Source organism: Trypanosoma cruzi, genomic scaffold, assembly GCF_000209065.1.
Source record: "Trypanosoma cruzi strain CL Brener 1047053517087 genomic scaffold, whole genome shotgun sequence".
In the NCBI taxonomy this organism is placed as follows: Eukaryota; Euglenozoa; class Kinetoplastea; order Trypanosomatida; family Trypanosomatidae; genus Trypanosoma; species Trypanosoma cruzi.
In genome coordinates this window covers 914,052-932,519 of record NW_001849447.1, presented here as the reverse complement: position 1 = coordinate 932,519, position 18,468 = coordinate 914,052, and the positions used below count along the sequence as shown (strand labels likewise).

The 18,468-nt window shown below is 46.6% G+C and overlaps 9 protein-coding genes and 2 pseudogenes across 9 annotated transcripts, besides 15 other annotated features; 1 reads left to right on the top strand and 10 right to left on the bottom strand.

Annotated features, from left to right (window-relative positions):
* Tc00.1047053503809.158 (class 3 lipase, putative) lies at window positions 1–1,059 on the bottom strand (the record flags this gene model as incomplete). The annotated part of the gene is made up of 1 exon (XM_809627.1): window positions 1–1,059. A coding segment is annotated over one exon (1,059 nt), but the record flags the coding sequence as incomplete, so codon positions are not given.
* Window positions 1–1,232: a sequence feature (heterozygous, non-Esmeraldo-like haplotype).
* Window positions 1,155–1,188: a microsatellite.
* Window positions 1,233–1,264: a sequence feature (areas merged during assembly that could not be assigned to a particular haplotype. This can correspond to areas where the two haplotypes were merged or to regions with more than two copies in the genome that were merged during assembly.).
* Window positions 1,265–1,659: a sequence feature (areas merged during assembly that could not be assigned to a particular haplotype. This can correspond to areas where the two haplotypes were merged or to regions with more than two copies in the genome that were merged during assembly.).
* Window positions 1,660–15,696: a sequence feature (heterozygous, non-Esmeraldo-like haplotype).
* On the bottom strand, window positions 1,686–2,477 carry Tc00.1047053503809.149 (TFIID-like protein, putative; the record flags this gene model as incomplete). Its single annotated transcript, XM_809626.1, has 1 exon — window positions 1,686–2,477. The coding sequence occupies one exon, from the start codon at window positions 2,475–2,477 to the stop codon at window positions 1,686–1,688; it is 792 nt and encodes a 263-aa protein (XP_814719.1).
* Window positions 2,564–2,630: a sequence feature (T-rich).
* Window positions 2,813–4,192, bottom strand: Tc00.1047053503809.140 (cation transporter, putative; the record flags this gene model as incomplete). The annotated part of the gene is made up of 1 exon (XM_809624.1): window positions 2,813–4,192. The coding sequence occupies one exon, from the start codon at window positions 4,190–4,192 to the stop codon at window positions 2,813–2,815; it is 1,380 nt and encodes a 459-aa protein (XP_814717.1).
* Window positions 4,264–4,286: a microsatellite.
* Tc00.1047053503809.130 (hypothetical protein, conserved) lies at window positions 4,739–6,208 on the bottom strand (the record flags this gene model as incomplete). The annotated part of the gene is made up of 1 exon (XM_809623.1): window positions 4,739–6,208. One exon carries the CDS (start codon window positions 6,206–6,208, stop codon window positions 4,739–4,741), a length of 1,470 nt encoding a protein of 489 aa, XP_814716.1.
* Window positions 6,701–6,774: a sequence feature (GA-rich).
* On the bottom strand, window positions 7,120–7,530 carry Tc00.1047053503809.120 (hypothetical protein, conserved; the record flags this gene model as incomplete). Its single annotated transcript, XM_809622.1, has 1 exon — window positions 7,120–7,530. The coding sequence occupies one exon, from the start codon at window positions 7,528–7,530 to the stop codon at window positions 7,120–7,122; it is 411 nt and encodes a 136-aa protein (XP_814715.1).
* Window positions 8,045–8,332: a mobile genetic element.
* On the bottom strand, window positions 8,811–9,656 carry Tc00.1047053503809.110 (phosphatidic acid phosphatase protein, putative; the record flags this gene model as incomplete). The annotated part of the gene is made up of 1 exon (XM_809621.1): window positions 8,811–9,656. The coding sequence occupies one exon, from the start codon at window positions 9,654–9,656 to the stop codon at window positions 8,811–8,813; it is 846 nt and encodes a 281-aa protein (XP_814714.1).
* Window positions 10,598–12,427, bottom strand: Tc00.1047053503809.100 (GUP1, putative; the record flags this gene model as incomplete). Its single annotated transcript, XM_809620.1, has 1 exon — window positions 10,598–12,427. One exon carries the CDS (start codon window positions 12,425–12,427, stop codon window positions 10,598–10,600), a length of 1,830 nt encoding a protein of 609 aa, XP_814713.1.
* Window positions 12,437–12,459: a microsatellite.
* Window positions 12,817–12,837: a microsatellite.
* On the bottom strand, window positions 13,178–15,037 carry Tc00.1047053503809.90 (glycerol uptake protein, putative; the record flags this gene model as incomplete). Its single annotated transcript, XM_809619.1, has 1 exon — window positions 13,178–15,037. One exon carries the CDS (start codon window positions 15,035–15,037, stop codon window positions 13,178–13,180), a length of 1,860 nt encoding a protein of 619 aa, XP_814712.1.
* Window positions 15,120–15,164: a sequence feature (CT-rich).
* Window positions 15,310–15,705, bottom strand: Tc00.1047053503809.75 (hypothetical protein, conserved; the record flags this gene model as incomplete). The annotated part of the gene is made up of 1 exon (XM_809628.1): window positions 15,310–15,705. The coding sequence occupies one exon, from the start codon at window positions 15,703–15,705 to the stop codon at window positions 15,310–15,312; it is 396 nt and encodes a 131-aa protein (XP_814721.1).
* Window positions 15,697–15,952: a sequence feature (areas merged during assembly that could not be assigned to a particular haplotype. This can correspond to areas where the two haplotypes were merged or to regions with more than two copies in the genome that were merged during assembly.).
* Window positions 15,953–18,468: part of a sequence feature (heterozygous, non-Esmeraldo-like haplotype) that runs on past the window's edge.
* Window positions 16,284–16,310: a microsatellite.
* Window positions 16,529–16,882, top strand: Tc00.1047053503809.68 (annotated as a pseudogene).
* On the bottom strand, window positions 16,968–17,765 carry Tc00.1047053503809.60 (annotated as a pseudogene).

The window sequence follows — 18,468 nt, the reverse complement described above, 5'->3', positions numbered from 1 at the left end:
CCACCCATCAACGAGGCGCGACCATACCTGTTGTTTTATTCGTCCACAACGCATGTTGACATTAAACGTGCGATAATCATGTGTTCCTGGAAATGATACAAATTTGACCTTTCCAGGGGCCTCAAATACGGAATAGCGTGGGCTGGTGCGTATCAATTTTAGTAAACGGGAATAGGGTACGTCAGAAAGGGACATTGTGAGACTTGGGAAATTTCCGTATTCATACGCCACCGTTGAAGAAATAACAGAGAGCAACAAATCCTGCGCTTCCACCAAAGAGTTCAATGTAGGAAAGGCACGAACCTCCTGAAACCGTGGGAACAATACTCGAAATAAATTTTCTACTTCTTCAGCTGCATATTTGTCCACTGCGGCGCATCGAACTGAGAATTCATTAGCTTCCAGGTATTTCACGGAATCCGCCACCTTTGCCAACTCCTTTGCATCTAAACGAACAAGGCGTTCTTCGTGTAATCTTGTCGTGGTCGTCGGAAGGCCACAGTTAAAACATACACTATGGTAGGTGAGTGTACTACAAGAAGGAACAATACACACATTTGGCATTTCTGTGGCTCTCTGTAGGACATAAAGGCCCCATAGTAAATGTTTGTGCTCCTTACAGCGAGAAAGAGTCGCTATTCCGTATGGAAGGGCGCAACTATTGCAAACCTTCATGGGTTCACTTAACATGTGCACATAACGCATTCTTTCCCGACAATCAGGACAAACGGCTTGCCAGCACTTTCGGCAGTGATGCCTTCGTATACCCATTGTTTTTTGACAATTAAAACAAACACGACATTTGCACAATTCCTTTTTCCGTCTGCACAAAGCACATGTGCGAGTTAATGCCACGGGAAACCTCGACACCAATGGGGTGGCATCGGACCATTGCGGCTGCGTGTGTGTGTAATGATATTCCCTGACCTGGATTTTGCGTTCCCACCGCGATTGCGACATGGAAGATTTTTCTCCTTTGCACAACTCTGCAATCGGGGAAGTAAATAATAGAAAAAAAAAGGAGGGAAAAAGAAGTACAATTGTGAGAGTAAGTAACATACCATTTGTCCCGTTGCTTTTTTCTTTTCTCTCGTCTTTGGCAACTACAATACATTTTGCCGGTCGCCCCCCCATCGCCAACTGGAGGATGCGAAACACACACACACACACACACACACACACACACACTTTACGCATCCGCCCCCGGGCCTGCGCGATGTGGCGCAACAATCCGTCGTTACCGAGAATCCGTAAAATACCAAATCCGCAAAATAAAAAATTACGAGAAGTGCACTTCAAAAGAGGAATTGTGCTGGTGTGTTGTCTCTTGTCTCTTCCGCCGTTTATTATAAAGACCGTACATACCGCCGTGAAAGTTGCGGGTGCTGGAAACCTATTTCCAACAGCCTTCTGGAGAACATCGTGCGCAGCATCGTCCCACTACGAAAAGTTAGTGGCTTTTCTACTGTTCCAAGCCCAGAAGAAAAACTGGTAAAATGCTCCGCACTATTTCTATTAATTCTGCTTCTTGTTTGGGTGGTGATGCTCATCTCATCTCTCTCCATCCCACTCTCTCTCTCTCTTTTTTTATTATCTTTTCCTGTCATCATTTCTTGTATACCACTTACATTCACAGAACAAAATAATTCAACACTCGGATGAAATTCATATGTGGCCTTGGCGTCTCACTTCTTTGCGTATTGTGCAAGAATGGGCAACAGTGTGTAAAATGCATCCTGCAGTTCCTTCTGGCTACGGGCTCCAAGTATACTGACTTTACCCGTAACGAACACTGTGCAACTCACCTGCCACTGGTTGTCGTGCGACTTCCCTGCCAGACGAACAATGCATCCACTGAATCTATCGGGTTCATAGCTGCAAAAGATGCCTTCGTGTTGGGCCAGTTCTTCCAGACGGATTGGGTGACCAACATCAAACCGCGCGGTGACAGAACGCACGCGGAATTGGACGGTGGTGATGTCGAGAGAAAGCGCCTTTCGAATGATGCGCGCAGCAAGTTCGGTAGCTTGTTTTGCCTCACCGACACTAGCAGCCCCAATGATAGACATGAAACCGGATGTTCGGACCAGTACTACTGCAGTGGGTTCATGCAGTCGCATCGTCGCCGCGGGAGTTCGATTGCGTGGGACGAACTCCACATTCCGTGTCGCACAACTCAGGGCGCAAAGATCCACTCCCACACCAAGTTTTGCCTGCGCGATGATACCAACAATCACGGGCATTGTGTCAGGCGCAGCATTGGGGAAGAGCTCCTGAATGTTAGGCGGTGTTGCGGCTCTTACCTCCTCGCTATTGGTATTGTCATTGTCATCGTTGGGGCGCGATACGTTGTGGGCGGAAGAGAAGAGCGTGTAGTCAAACTCTGCCGCATCGGACGGGTCATTCGCAGCATCCTCAAGAAACTCGTTCTCGTCCAAGTCAAAGTCCCCACCAAAGTTGTCAAAGTCATCATCCATCGTCCTGAATAAGACGAGCACAGGGGAGTTTTACTCTCAGAAGCAGCGGCAGCAGGCGGGGCGCGCGCACGTACACACGCAGATACAAAAAACACATAAAAAAAAGGAAAAAAGAAACCAAACCAAATCAAACAAACAAAGAAAGAGAGAAAATCAACATATTACTTGCAAAAACATTCCATGAAGAGGCGTCGGCTCACGCGACCACACACATTCAACCACGCATCTACTGCAAAATAACAATTGTTCAAAACCTCGTGGGTCATTCATTCGTAAAAATAGAGAGCTCATCTTTACTCTTTGTTTTCTTTCATTGTTTCCGACACGCCACCTTTTTATCGGTGACACGTCCCGTTTCTTTTTGAACTTTGGGAATTCCCTTCTGAACGGATGACGACCGCAGAAAAAGCGGATGCCACAGTGTTTATATCTTCAATACACTCACCGCACAAACTTTGCTGAGTGATAATTTCCTTCGCTTCCCAACGGCACTTTATGGGCTCCAGACCGTGAAATTCCCGCACCATTTCCAGAGCTTCATGCAAAGATGCCTCTTTATCTTTTTCATAGATGAAAAGTGTCGCGTATGTGTCCCTCACCGCAACGCTCTGCTTGGCAAGGGCAGTGAGTTCTGATGCGACAGCGACGACCGATGACGCCGTCATTTCGGCCTCAACAAGGAGAGTGACATGCAGCGCGTACGAGTGACCATGGCGAATAAGAAATGCGTTAACAAAGGGTGTCTTTTTATATTGCTTCAGTGCATGCCGCACTGAAGCCACCTCGTTGGCGCATTGAAAGTCAAAGAACTCAAGTAAGCTACTGCGCAGTAGACCGTACCCCATGCGACAGATGCTATAAGAGACACACAGGCCAGCTAACCCGTCAATTCCTGGCATGCCAAAACAGTGCCCTCCCACCCCAACAAGTGCCACTGCACCAGACCATGCGTCAGCGCGGTGGTGATACGCATTCGCCACAACAACTCGTGATCCAGCTCGCTCACCTACGCGCTTTGTCCACTGGAATAGGAACTCCTTTGCAATAATAGAGACAATTGACACCAGCACCATTGTCCACAGAATCGTCACTCGACCATCTTCATCAAGTTGCGTGACCTGAAAGTGGGAGTGGCCATGGTGATTCTGCACACCAACAACGTCCGGTTGCTTCTCGTCATCATCTGAATGACCATAATCGTGGTGGACATGTTCATGAGGATAATTTGCGTTATTGTTCCCAGGAATGCGGTAAAGGAACTCCCGCTGGCATTCACCCAATGATTGAAAGAGGAGCGTCAAGCCTCCCAAGAGTAAAGTAAAGGCTACCACAACGGCACCGGCGGTTTCAATTCGACCAATACCAAATGGAAAACGACACCGAGGAAGACGCTTCACTGAAAGCGTTAGCGTAACATACGATATTACATCTGCAAGAAGGTCAACGAGGGCATGAAAACCATCTGCAACCAGCGCCACCGAACCGCCTCTCATGCCGACCCACATTTTAGTTAAGGAGAAAAAAACATTGGTGGCTCCACCGACAACAGTGACAATCTGGCATTGCTGCAGTTGATGTCCCTTTACTGCAGACTCCAACTGCCGATGATGGTGACCGTGATCATGGTGGTGATGGTCGCTGCGTTCCTCAACAACGTGGGCTCTGACAGAATTTACTGTGAGGGGAGCGATAAAATTACCAAGCCGTCGCCGCATTTAGTTTATTTGGATGTTAAAAGTGTCACGTTAGTTCGTGGCAGATACAAGGCAGTTGTCAAAACTAAAGGAATAATAATAATAATAATAATAAAATAGAAAAAAAAGATAAACAAAGCTACACACGGAAGTTTGCATGCACACGAGATAAAGAGGAAAAAGGAAGGAAATTAAATGCGCCGTTGCCCCAGAGCGTTTGTCATGCGCAGCAAGAGAGAAAGGGATGAGGAAGGAAGGTCATCACCACCAAACAGCAGCGATGTCCCGTGACAAAAAAAAAAAAAACAGAAACATTCAAATCACAGAGGAAATACGGCCAAAATAGGATCAAAAAAACAAAACAGCACAGAAAAAAGCGGCAAACACAAACACAATGTACTCGGGCAGAGAAATTGTCGGATAATATTACAAAAAAGCATACGACGTTCGCTTAAAAAAATAACGTAAGTCTCTTCACTCCCATTCAACCTACTCTCTCGCCGCTCATCGCACACCTTTTGGCATCACCTCACCCACCACCGCCACCTTTCTCCTTTCATGTTTTTTTTAAATACCGTCTTCATTGGCTTCAACGGCAACACCCACCTCGCACAGAAGGTCGCCACGTTTCAGATGAAACTTCAGTTCCAACCGCAGAATTTCCCAGCAACTATCGAGGTCGGAGTTTGCTCGAGCCTCTTCACCAATAACGGGGAGACTGGAATCATGGTGTGTACTCATTAGACCACTGGCATTTTTTTTCAGCTGGACGTGCTGTTTGAAGTACAATTCCTTCAAGAGACGGCATCTAGACTGATGTTCCCTAACAAATTCTGTCATGACAGCGTACATCTCTGCCCGTGTCAACACCTCTTGACCACTTACGGCGACCACAACATCGCCTGGCATCATTCCAGCAGCTTCACCGCCAAAACCATGGAAGACTTTGACTATACGAACCCCAACGCCCTTCTCATCGCGCAGTTCAACCCCCAGCAAGGGAGGACGAGCGGCCATGGCACAGCGATGTGGCGCATAAACCTCAATGGCTTCTAACCGACTTTCCAGCTCTTCTATTCGTGTAAAAATCGACCTTGACGTTCGTGGCACAAGCCGGCGAGAGCCAGAGGCAAAAGTATCATGACGTGCGTCAGTTTTACCATCACTGCTGTCCCTTATCCTTATCGCATTTGATGCCACAACAGGTGCGCAGCCTTTGGATGATTGACTAGTTGGCAACTTTGCGTCAATCATGTCGTTTTCCAAATAAGTTTCCTGCAGTGCCGTAAACAACTCGTTTCTCAATGATCCCACTTTTTTGTCGGTATACTGCTTTATTTCAGAGACTTGCTCTACTGGGCAGGAGGAAGAAGCGGCAGCGGCTAAAAGATCCTTCAGTGTTGCGAATTCCCTGTCAACGCGCTCGGAATGTGCCGAGATTCCACGCATCATCCCATCCACAATTTCCTCTAAATTTCGCACTCGCTCACATCCTTCCTCTTTCTGACGGCGTTCTTCAAGTAAACGCCCTTCAATTTCTTTCTGTCGGCGGCGCAACTCAACCACGGCCGCCCGAGTTTCGTGGATATGCCCATGAAGTTCCTCCAATCGATCCCAAATGATTTTTTCATCCCTTTCACGGGATGCGTGAGGTGAGACAACTTCTGACCGCAATGGGCTTTTCTTCTTCTGCCCCAAGAAGTGAGGCTCCAGCGACGACAATTTTAGCTCATGAATACCTTCCTGACAGCGAGCCGTCACGTCATACAGTGCCTCCGTCTCGGAGGCCAGGCGAGTGACCTCTCGTCGCTGTTTTAAGAGAGCTGCATGGTGGTGTAGATTCGTGTCGACAAGATGTTTGCAACAGGAGAGCAAGACGGAAAAAAGATCCGAATACGGCCCACATGTGTCGAAGGCGTGCTGTTCGAAGAAGTTCTGCAGTTGAGTGAGTGTATTTCCAGTCGTGTTGAGCTCGTCCGCGGTGGTGAGGCTATCCACGGCACCAGTGCTGGGCCTCGACTCCACAGCAAAAAGCATGACGCACACGCACACACACACACAGCGAGAGAGACACAAATAGAAAACTTGTGCTTAACAGACTCTTCCTTCACTCCCTTTCAAAAATAAAAGAAAATATACACCGACAGAGAACACACAATAAATTTTTTTTTTTAAAGTCTCTACGCACACACACACACAAAGAAAAAAAGAGAAAAAAGGCTTGTTCTTTTGCTTTTGTCTCCACTGGAAAAAAAAAAAAAAAAGAGGCCAACAGAAGTAAAATAACATTTGAATTATTGGCCGGTGGCGCACGGTCTCCCCACCTCCCTCACTCAAATTATATTTTACCTCACAATGCGTGGAGAAGTCGCCATAAATAAAAATAAACACATAGAAAGATAGGGATAGATGGAGAAAACCAGATGTTTCTTGCATTTCTCCCTCTGTTCCCTCATGCCTCCATCGTGGGAAAGCAACCCACCCAACAGAAAAATGGGAAACAATATATGCTCTAAATTAACTCATGACCCCTTCTTCGCTTCCTCTTCCTCTCTCTCCCTCTCTCTCTTTCCTTCCTTATTTTTCACCACCTACCTTTCCCTATGAGGAACCATCCGACTTACAAACGGAAAGGGGGAATAGGCAAGTTCCGGTTTCACCTTCAACGGTCATTCACTACCCGCAACTCCATCTTTCATAGAAATATATTTCCCCACCGTTTTCTTTCCCCCCCTTCTTATTCATCTTGTTTAATGTAACGCCTCCAAGTTCCTTTTCCCCAAAACTATACAAACACCTTTTTATATATCTATATAGGTACCGTTAATTCACCTTTTTTCCCTTTTGTTTCTGTGAGTCAGTAGACGGAATAAGAGGGTAGGAAGAAGAACATATGCACTTCCCTCTTTCCTTCTCTCTGTGTATTTGTTTGCGTGTCATGTGACACATCATCTCACCACGAACAATGCCCTCCCCCCGCTCCCCTCCCTCACACCCAAATCAACAGTCGATATGGTGCTTAAGAAAGCATGTTGCAGTTTATTATCTAGTGTGCACACTATGGTCCTCAAAGGCATACACCATAAATTCGCGAGAGAGGTAAGGCAGCCGCGGTGACACGCGATCGATGCCGCGCAAAGGAGCGGATCCTCATCGCCATAAAGCGGCTCCATGACACTCATCAACTGCGGCGCACTCAACATTGCGGCGACGGAAGAAATATGACCAGCCGCCGAGTGCGACGCCAGCGATGCGAGCGACGGAAGGACGCGTTGTGCCTGCCGATTGCTTTGAATGTGAAGAGAGGCCCACATGTGGCGCGGTACACCGGCGCTGGCAAAGACACGGCGACCAAACATGCGGCAACGACTATTAATTTTAATTTTTCAAAATTCCCCCCTTTTATCTCTTTTTTATGCGTGTGTATTTTTCTTCGGTAAGGAAAAGCACGCAGCGACACGCTTAGTCTTCTGTTTTAAATGGTGAAATAGGGGCGAAGGAAAAACAAACAAGAAAAAAAAGAAATAAAACAACAAGGGGGCTCACCTATGAGGAGCAGTCAAACCAAAATACATCGATCTCGTCAAGGAGCATCAATGCAAATTGGACACAACGTACAATGAAGAACCAAAAAATCAAATGTGCCGCAACCACATTGAAGCATAGATGGAAAAGAAGAAAAAAAAAAAGGAAAAAAATATTCACCTGGGCTGCCTGTCGGATCCTGAACTGATCTAACAAAGTAAAACAGGACGAAAGAATGGAGAAGGGGGGTGCAGTGGAGAGGCAATGGGTTCGTCACAGCCTCAATGTTCACTCCAACTAATTATATAGTTGTATATATTTGGATAGCCACTATAGTGACACGCTGCACTCTATTCGGATTGTAAATATTTATTCCTTGCGAGGTGCCGCCATTTAAAGATCCTCCAGCCACAAGACTCCGCCGCAACGTAGGAATCGGAATGAGGGTGAATGGGACGGCAACAGTAAAAATATATATATTCGTCTTATCGCTATCGGTTCGTTGATTCCCTCCATCGCGGTCCTCCAAAGGATGTATAAGAAAGGAGGAATCGTACAGAAATGTATTCATCCCATCAAGGCATTTATTAAATTAAGTATACAGCCTTCCCCAGAAACACTCATTTCACAAGCCCCCAATAGTCAAAATGAGCTTCTTGTCTTCTAATTTTTTGCCATCGATGAAGTCATTAACGGAGAAGTTACCAGTGGCCGCACCTGCCAATAAAAACTAACGCAACAAATGAATCATTAAACCGAGGAAGAATAATTTTACGTTGCACCCAAGATATCCGGCCATATGCACAACAAATCATTCGCTTTCCCTCATCGGTAGGGTGGGAGATGCCCGTTAAAACAACGGTGACTGCTTTTGGAAAGTGAGTTGAAAGAAAAGGAAAGAACAAAAAAACATGCACACCTGTGTGTATTTCTGTATCCATACCCATTCGCCAAGCAAATGAAAGATACACAGCCACACAAAAATTTATACATATACTTATGCAATGTTCATACGTCGTGTATTTACTTTAGTGTTATAAAAATAAATTCCCTCTACAATCAGCATTATTCACGTTCTTTTTTTCTCCCCTAGAAGGATCGTACGGAGAATTCGTCAAGCGACTACAACCGATAAGGGGCGACCGTTTGAAATCTCCCCTGCGCGCTCCTCTTGCTGCGCTAGCTCTATCACTCTTGCAACACAACGGCCATCCTCCGTTATGTAAAAGGCATTGTAGAAGCACATCAACGCGCTGACGATACCTATGAGTGCTCCAGCTACAATGTCGTCAAAGTGATGCCAGTAATCTCGCGTCCGGCTCACGGCACACAGGAAGGCAATGGCCAGGGGAGACAGCGAAAGGATCAAACGTAAAAAGCTACCCCCACGTGATGATGGCTGCGTATACGCAAATAGGAAAAGGGACATAAATGTTAACACCGAAAAAGATGTTGAGCTGTGCCCTGACGGGAACGAGAGACGTCCTTCACGCAGCACACGGTGCTCGACCCCAAGCTTGCAGTAAAATTCCGCAGATGCCATATACTTCAAATCGATCTTGGCATACGTATTCTCGTCAATTCCCAAACTCCGCAGGCGTTCCAAGTAATCGGGGCGAATACGGCCTGCGTATATCTTGAGCAGATTAACAACCACCAGCTGAGAAATGACTGCCAATGTTTGCGCCTTTAGCCACACCCAAATTGGGCCGCCGAGAAAAGTCAGCACCGCGACGTAGAAAATCAATGCCAGGACAAACAACAGCAGGAGCGACCATGCCGGGAAGGCCACATTTGTGACGTACGGGTAGTTGATCGTTGGGTCATTCCAGCTGAATGGGCGGCAGTAGGGGGGAACCACAAATACAAGGATCGAGGAAAAAATAAGTAGAAATAGGCCCAACACAAAATCAATTAGCTGGTAAGTCTTCCAGTACAATACCAAACGATTTATATCCATCCCTACAGAAACCCCCCAAAAAGGACTAAAAGGACCAAAAAAGAGACAAAAAGACACACACACAAAAAACAACACATACACGCGCGGACATCTATATGCGCATATCCCTGCACGCTCCACAAAAAACCCGTGAGATGGTTTTATGGCCGCAGCATTTGTAGCCACTGAAGAGCAATACACGAACAGCGGGAAATCCAAGGCATAAACAAATCGCCTTTATATAAACAACAAAAACAAAGACTCCTCGGCAACAAAAACAAAAAAACCAACAACAGAAGAAGTCCGAAAAAGTAACAAAACACAGTTCCGCCACCAGACATGAACCGCAACAACTTATTCCGACGCAGTTTCTCTATCAATTCTTTGCGGTTTCAGTGGAGGATAACTCCATCGCCGTACCGCCCGTACAAGCCAGAAAGAACTCCATGCACGACGATTCCCTGGAGTAAAAACAGAAAAAAATATATTACGTTTTATTTCCTCTTTTCAGTTCCTCGCAATGTCCACATTATTAATATATGCACAGAACATCCAAATGGGGGAGTCCAGGGCGAGCCCTCGTTATCCCACATTCATTTCATGCCGGCAATAAGGAAGTGCTGCAAGCGTCTTTGACACCCCTCCCACGCAGGGCAGTGAGGGATGAGTGGGGCGGACTTCCAAAACAAGATGTAAAGATGCCTATTTGCCAAATAACCACTGGGACAGACCATTCCCCCCGCAGGTTTTCAAAAACAACCAAAGAAAAATAAAAAAAGGTTTCACTCCTCCACGCTTTAAAAACAAACAAACAAATCTGTCCTTACTATCTGTATACTATCTGTTGTGTGCCTCCATCTTGTGGCTGGAAGCAAAAAAACAACAAAAGATAACAACAACAACAACATCGTACTTTATTACCACGAAGAAGCCACGCCGTTTAACTGTTTCCCAAATTCTGCTCACCCACTACCATCCACAGCGACGGCCGACACCAACACCGAAGTCCCATCTCTAGCACTGACAAGACCGTACTTGATGCGTCGTTGTTGCTCCTCGAACTTCTCCTGGTCTCTAGCCTGAATAGCGATACTGGCTGCCAGATAAAAGTAAAACAGCATGAGAAGACGGAAGGAGAGGGGAGACTCCATCCACATTTCCCTCAAGTTTTGTTTTGCTCCGCCAAGTCCAATGCTAAATCCCACAAGATTTACAATGGCTAGCTGCAGCATCATGGCACATGCACCAAGGGTGCGCAGATGCCTCCAGAGCAACGGTCGTCGTGCCAGCATCAACGTAAGAGGAGCCCCTTGGCAAAATAAGACATGCGTAAACAAAAGCTCCACAAGAAAAAATATGCAAATAATACCGGCCCAATGTATCAGCCTAAGCTCAATGTCATGCCAAATGGCAATGAAGAAAAAAATCGGAAAGATATTGAAATGCTTCATCCTGTTCCCGCCCATTGGTATGTACATGTAGCGCACAATCCACAGATTAAAGGAGGCGTGCCAGTCACGCCAAAACTCCTGTATGCTCACAGTGTTACTAAAGCACCGGCGCATGTCCTCGGGCACATCGAAGCCATCTAACAACGCTAAAAATCGAAAGAACTTCCATACACAATTGAACTTTAGCCATAAAAAACCAAGCTGAAGGTAGAACAAGATAGCTTTCCGGGGAAAAGAGATGGTGCTGAACAGTGACGGAGTCATTATTATAGAAGTCAAATAAATGTAGTGCGCTGTTGTGGCGACAACCAAAAAACTAAATAACGTGCGTAGACCGTAGCGTTGAAGCCCTTTCTCATTGATAGCCCGCGAGGGCTCCTTTAGGTAGGATACGTAAGCATTAAAAGACGAAATAGGGCCCGCGATGTAAAGTGGAGGATAAAAAATGTAACCAAGATAGCTCAACAGATTGTACTCGCGCACATCGAGTGGATACTCTGTGCGGAACTTATAACATCGCAAACCCCCAACTTCCAAACCAAATGGGATGGAGCCACCTCCCTTTTGAGCATGTGCCTCACGAACCTGTGCACATTCTATACATGTTGCATCGTGTTTCTTTATGACCTTTGCACGTCGCTCTGAACTCTCCACAATGGCTTGATGCAGGTCCGTGTTGAACGCTATCATACGAAGCACACTCATATTATAATGCACCGTCCATGGGAGGATTGGGGTCTTCAATTTGTCAAGAAACTGCAGTCCAATCCAGGCAAATTTGTACCCCCCAAAATAGCTGTTAAGAAAAAGTACGGCAACATGTGTTCCCCACATAATTGCCATAAACACCTTGAAGGGTGCCCGATTGTGCAGCATATTCAAACCGTAGAAGTTCCCAAAAAGGAGGATGACCGTAAATACAAAGCCAGGACCACTGACACCAAAGCCTATGAGCAAACCCGCAATGATGTGGAGCATATACAACGACCACAACTCATTTCCACCTCCAATCCTCCTAAGTCGCCGCGAAACGTGAAGAAAAAGCCCAAAGGCCGGAACAATGATGGGGAGCACCATCGTGAATTGATACCACTGATCATCCCTGACATCCATACCCTTTGAGCCCAGCCAGCAGAAGGGTGGCCACGCGGGCGCAAGACCATTTTCAAGCAACTCGCTGTTCCAATACGAGATCCCTCCAATGTCAATCACAATGAAGTACAGAACCGCCAAGCAAAGTGTCAAAGCGCTAAAAAGATACTCAACTGAGTTCTTTTGAAGAAATGCTGGCGCCTTTGCATTGTGGTCCTGATTCCTGGGCCTCTTTCTGGATCCATTCATCGCCCATTAAAGAATAAAAATAAAAATAAAAACGACACTCCTTCCCTCTCGTTTCCTACAAGGCGTATTGTAAACACGATGTACTTCGATGAGGCCTTGTCCCCTCCCTACACCTGCAAAACAACAACACCAATAGTGAAAAGATATCACAATGTTTGTTTCAATGCGCTCCACACGCCGTCTTTCCCCTACTTCAGAGAGGATTCATTCCGCACCCATAGGCACACACACTCGTCGAGCAACTAATAAACAAAGCAATCAATAACGTTAGGGTTCTTTTTTTTTCTTGTGTGTGAGGTCACCATGTGACCATCGTTCATTATTCGACGACCGCTTGGCTCCGCCGTCTGAAATGCATTCTCTCTCTCTCACTATGTGTGCGTGACAGGAATAAATAAATAAATAAATAACAGTTCCACCAGTTGCCTGCCAACACGCCTCCTCAGAAATTAAATTAATCAATAGCAAAGAAATTTCGTGTGGGCAGGCCGTTCTACCACTTGCAAAGCTCCATCGGGCCACGCGTTCGTAACACAAACCTCCAACAAGAAAAAAACGCCAGTAAGGAGGAAAAAATCATTATAAGCGCACTGAATAAATCGAAATATATGCTAAGTGACCGCGGGCTAAAAAATATAAGCAAACACATGAATGCGCGTCATTGTTTAAAGTCAGTAAAAATATTCACAAGCCTTCCATTTCAAAGCCCCACGGGTTTCGCTCCTTTTTTTTTTCCCCTTTGTTTTTTTCTTAGGCACCAGCGGAAACTCCGTATCTTTTCTTTAACCGAAGCAATTCTGCTGCTTCCGCATCACGGGTAATAATGCCTGCCGCCGCCGCACAATACAAAAAAACCACAAACGCAACATAAAAGAGAGGTCCGGCCGATAGTAAACTGTTTGAAATGACATTGTCCATCTGGCGCTCGCTCGATTTGTACGTTGGAGAAGAGAATCCGATTAGGTTTGCCACGATCAAACCAAAAACAGTGAATAACCCACCAAAGGAGCGGATGAAACGCTGATACTTGGAGCGGCGTAGCCAGGCAAAGCGAGAGGAATGCCACACTGAACCCACAACAAGCTCCAGGACGAATACGGTCAAAATACACACGGCCCATTTCACCAGATGAAGTTCAACGTCATGCCAAATGGCAATGAAGAAAAAAATCGGAAAGATATTGAAATGCTTCATCCTGTTCCCGCCCATTGGTATGTACATGTAGCGCACAATCCACAGATTAAGGGAGGCGTGCCAGTCACGCCAAAAGTCCTGTACGCTCACAGTGTTAGTAAAGCACCGGCGCATGTCCTCGGGCACATCGAAGCCATCTGACAACGCAGCAAGGCGGCTGAGCTTCCACACCAGGCTGAATTTTAGCCAGAGGAAAGCCAGGCAATAGTAAAGCAGCGACGAGCTTTCGAAAACACTGAGCTCCCAAAAAACTTCTGGGCGCATACGAAAAGCATTCACAAACGTAAAGTGAAGCATAAAAATAAGCGTCAGATATAGGGTGAGAACGCGCAGCGCGTAAAGGACCATCTGCCTTCGCGGCATGGAGACAGTAGTGCAGTGGCAGTGCGACGCAAAGGCGTTGAAGGACGACATGGGGCCAGCTACATACAGTGGAATATACAACATGTATGCAATGTAACTCAGCAGATTGTACTCACGCGGATGGCATGAACTCTCCGTGCGGAACCTGTAACAACGTGTGGTGGGAGAGTTTTCACCGCGGTTGGCTTCCCGCATCTGCGCACACTCCAGGCAGTTTGTGTCGTGCTTACGCACCGCCCGCTCCCGCTGCGCCGGACCATCCCTAAACGCTTCATACATGTCCATGTTGAATGCAACCATACGGAGGGTGTACATATTGAAGACGACTGTCCAGCGCAGTTTTCTACTCCACATCGAATCTGAAGTGGATGGGAACACCGACATCAGCTTTTCGCCACAGAATCTAACGAGAAACAACAGCGTTAGCTGTGACAACCACATGACTGCCATGAACACGCGGTAAGAGACACCAGAACCCACGAAGAAAACAACAAAGCCATAGTTCATCAGTGCGAGTATAAGTGGAACGCAGAATTCTGGTCCATGGAGAAACGCAACAAAGCAAACACCTAAAATGCTTTGGTAAATGTGGAGTGCACGTACCCCTATTCTTGCAAAAAACGCCCAACGAATGACACGAGATCCCATCGCAAAGCAAGTGTACAGAGCAATCAAGAGCCAAAACCATCTGTCGAGGGCTTTCCATTGGGCATCACCCAAACCATTGTAACCAACGGAATTGAATGGCGGCGTTGACAACCATTTCCATCGCGGGGGTTGAACATAATGCCGTCCAATGTGTACCCGCGACGCCTCCGAAACAATAATGAAGCCAAAAAAAATGGCACCTACCAGTAAGCTAGCATATAAAATGTACTCTAAAGAAAGGCGAGATTTCGCAAGATCAGAGTTGTTTTGAGCCGGAGAGCCATTAGATTCATTCTCTAACGTCTCCTTCGTCAAAGGCACCAGAGTGGGCACCTCCAAGTGGGCATCCGCAACCTGCAAGGGACTACGTCTGAGCATATTAGCGCAATTTTTTTCCTCACTCATTGAAGTCTACAAGAAAAGACTTTCGCAAAAAAAAAAAAGCCAAGGTGTTGTGTGCCATTTTCATTGGTCACCAAAATTTCGCAGCAGGAAAGGAGCAAAGAAAGCAAAAAAAAAAAAAAAAGAGAAAACAGCTGCCATACACAATTACAAATTCAATTAAACTCACCTTCCCAACACCTCTTTCCCCTATTTCCCAATGTCAAAAATAGTTGTTTGTGCGAGAGAGGGGCAATGTCAACAAAGGAGAAAGTAAGGATCAGAAAGAGCGTTACTCACCATTTCCTCAAAGCGCCTGTTCTGCTTCTATTTGCTCCTACGGCCCAAATTTTTTTGGGCCCATGCTCCGGTGTTAAAACAACTAATGTCTTCTCCAGAAATGGCGAGAAAAAACTATGGGATTGTGAACACAAAACAGCCAGGAATGGCATTAAGGGACTGCTATTTGCCAACAGAGCATCTTCGTTGGGCAAAAGGTCCGTCAGAACGCCACCCTGCACAAGTTTAGAGGTCTCCAGAAAAGGTTTCAACGTGGCCCTCATGTTTTCCAGCGACGCCAGTGGCGCGAGCGACGGAAGGACGCGTTGTGCCTGCCGATTGCTTTGAATGTGAAGAGAGGCCCACATGTGGCGCGGTACACCGGCGCTGGCAAAGACACGGCGACCAAACATGCGGCAATGACTATTAATATATGGGGCAAAAAGCTTCCCCCCGGTGGCGAAGTACAGGTCAGCCAGAAAAAAGCAGGAAAAAAGAAAAAACAAACAAGCACCTCAATTAAACCTTCTCGGCTCCTTCAAAGAGTGCAGCCGCAACACACAATTGGGGATGACGGCCTGGCTCAATGCACTCAAAATGCTCGCACACCCCAAAAGGGGATTCACTCCACACTCATGCACACACACACAAGAAGTGGCAGTCTTTCGGGCTCCGCAGCCGCCGGACCCCTCACCGTGTGGAGGGCAGTCGTGGCGGAGTGGTCGGCATCTTTGGAGACAACAATCAAGTAATAAGAAAAAAAAACACGGTTATATAAAAAGGACACGGTATACTCCACTTGACTCCATCCGATAGCACATTCCTTTCCACAAGCTTCTAGGAGACAAGAGGTGTACAGCCACCGCAGTGCGCTGAACACCCATTCCCCATCGTCAGCAGGGCGCAAAAGAAAAAAAAAATAAAGAGAGAAATACTGCAACATCCAAACCCATTAATTTCGTACCCGGCATGCACGTGAAAAGAATAGGCGCAAAAACAGAAACAAAAACAAAAACAACTGTCACAATTTGCTTTACGCTCAGACTGTGCAAAGACCGTCCGCGCCGCCGCGTTGCCGTCTCGCTATCACGCTGCGAAAGACCCACTGGTGAACAAACCCAAACAAAAAAAACACGAACAACAAAGGGCTAATTGCCGTGTGGGAATCAAAAAGAATGTGGCAAACAATTTGTGTTGTTCTGGACCCAACGCCAGACACCAGCGGCTGCAAACTAAAGCCCACAATACAAGCGAATATCAGAATTGCTCTGGCTAAAATTCAGCCTGGTGTGGAAGCTCAGCCGCCTTGCTGCGTTGTCAGATGGCTTCGATGTGCCCGAGGACATGCGCCGGTGCTTTACTAACACTGTGAGCGTACAGGACTTTTGGCGTGACTGGCACGCCTCCCTTAATCTGTGGATTGTGCGCTACATGTACATACCAATGGGCGGGAACAGGATGAAGCATTTCAATATCTTTCCGATTTTTTTCTTCATTGCCATTTGGCATGACGTTGAACTTCATCTGGTGAAATGGGCCGGTATTGTTTGCATATTTTCTATACTGGAGCTGTTTTTTTTTTTTTTTTAAGTTTTTGTTTAAGGATTTCCACACTTTTTCTTTCAGCAATGAAACTTGATGTTTTCATTGGAGCTGTGAAGCGTCTGTACCGCTTTTAGCCACGGAAAGCCAGGCAATAGTAAAGCAGCGACGAGCTTTCGAAAACACTGAGCTCCCAAAAAACTTCTGGGCGCATACGAAAAGCATTCACAAACGTAAAGTGAAGCATAAAAATAAGCGTCAGATATAGGGTGAGAACGCGCAGCGCGTAAAGGACCATCTGCCTTCGCGGCATGGAGACAGTAGTGCAGTGGCAGTGCGACGCAAAGGCGTTGAAGGACGACATGGGGCCAGCTACATACAGTGGAATATACAACATGTATGCAATGTAACTCAGCAGATTGTACTCACGCGGATGGCATGAACTCTCCGTGCGGAACCTGTAACAACGTGTGGTGGGAGAGTTTTCACCGCGGTTGGCTTCCCGCATCTGCGCACACTCCAGGCAGTTTGTGTCGTGCTTACGCACCGCCCGCTCCCGCTGCGCCGGACCATCCCTAAACGCTTCATACATGTCCATGTTGAATGCAACCATACGGAGGGTGTACATATTGAAGACGACTGTCCAGCGCAGTTTTCTACTCCACATCGAATCTGAAGTGGATGGGAACACCGACATCAGCTTTTCGCCACAGAATCTAACGAGAAACAACAGCGTTAGCTGTGACAACCACATGACTGCCATGAACACGCGGTAAGAGACACCAGAACCCACGAAGAAAACAACAAAGCCATAGTTCATCAGTGCGAGTATAAATGGAACGCAGAATTCTGGTCCATGGAGAAACGCAACAAAGCAAACGCCTAAAAAGCCAAAAAAGAAAGTGCACACGAGCGGTACATTGTTTCGCATCCATCCCCAAATAATTGCATATATCAAGAGAAAGTGGATGGCAGGAACCACGAGGTGCTTAGAGTTTTCCCATTGATCATCGGTGTTTTCCGCATCCACGAATCCAATTGCAGTTGTGAATGCAGGGGGCGGGTTCAATGCGTTGCGTATTTCCGCGGCTTTCTCTTGTTAATACACCCGCACCCCCGGAAGTGCGCCCCTAGGAGAGCTCCCTGCAAAGCAGAAATGCAATTAAAATGCCACTCAAACCCACGTCGTTTGGGTCGATAAATTGGGCAAAGCCGTATGCGTGCGATCACGACGGTACGTCTCGCCATCGTGGGCGAGCCTGCAGAACAATACTCGTGCCGCGTTGGAAAAGTCACATCCACTGCTGTAGGACGGTGTCTGTGTGTCTGCGTCCTTTTTGCTATGGGTGGGTGCCATTGAGAATTACATCTCTTTTCATATTGTTTATTCTTTCTCCTCACTGCTCAAACTCGCATTGAGTCACTCTTCTCTTTCCTCTAAGTATTTGCGTGTTTGGTTGTGAAACAAGGAATGGGTGGAAAAAGCTGTTTTTATTTTTGACACGAAGGGGTGGAAGCTCAAGTGGACACAAAACGACTACAGTCCACCAAACACAAAACAAAAAGGGAGGCGGTAGATGCATGTCGAATAGCAATTCCACTTTTCCCCCTCTTTCTTTCTTTCTTTCACTCTT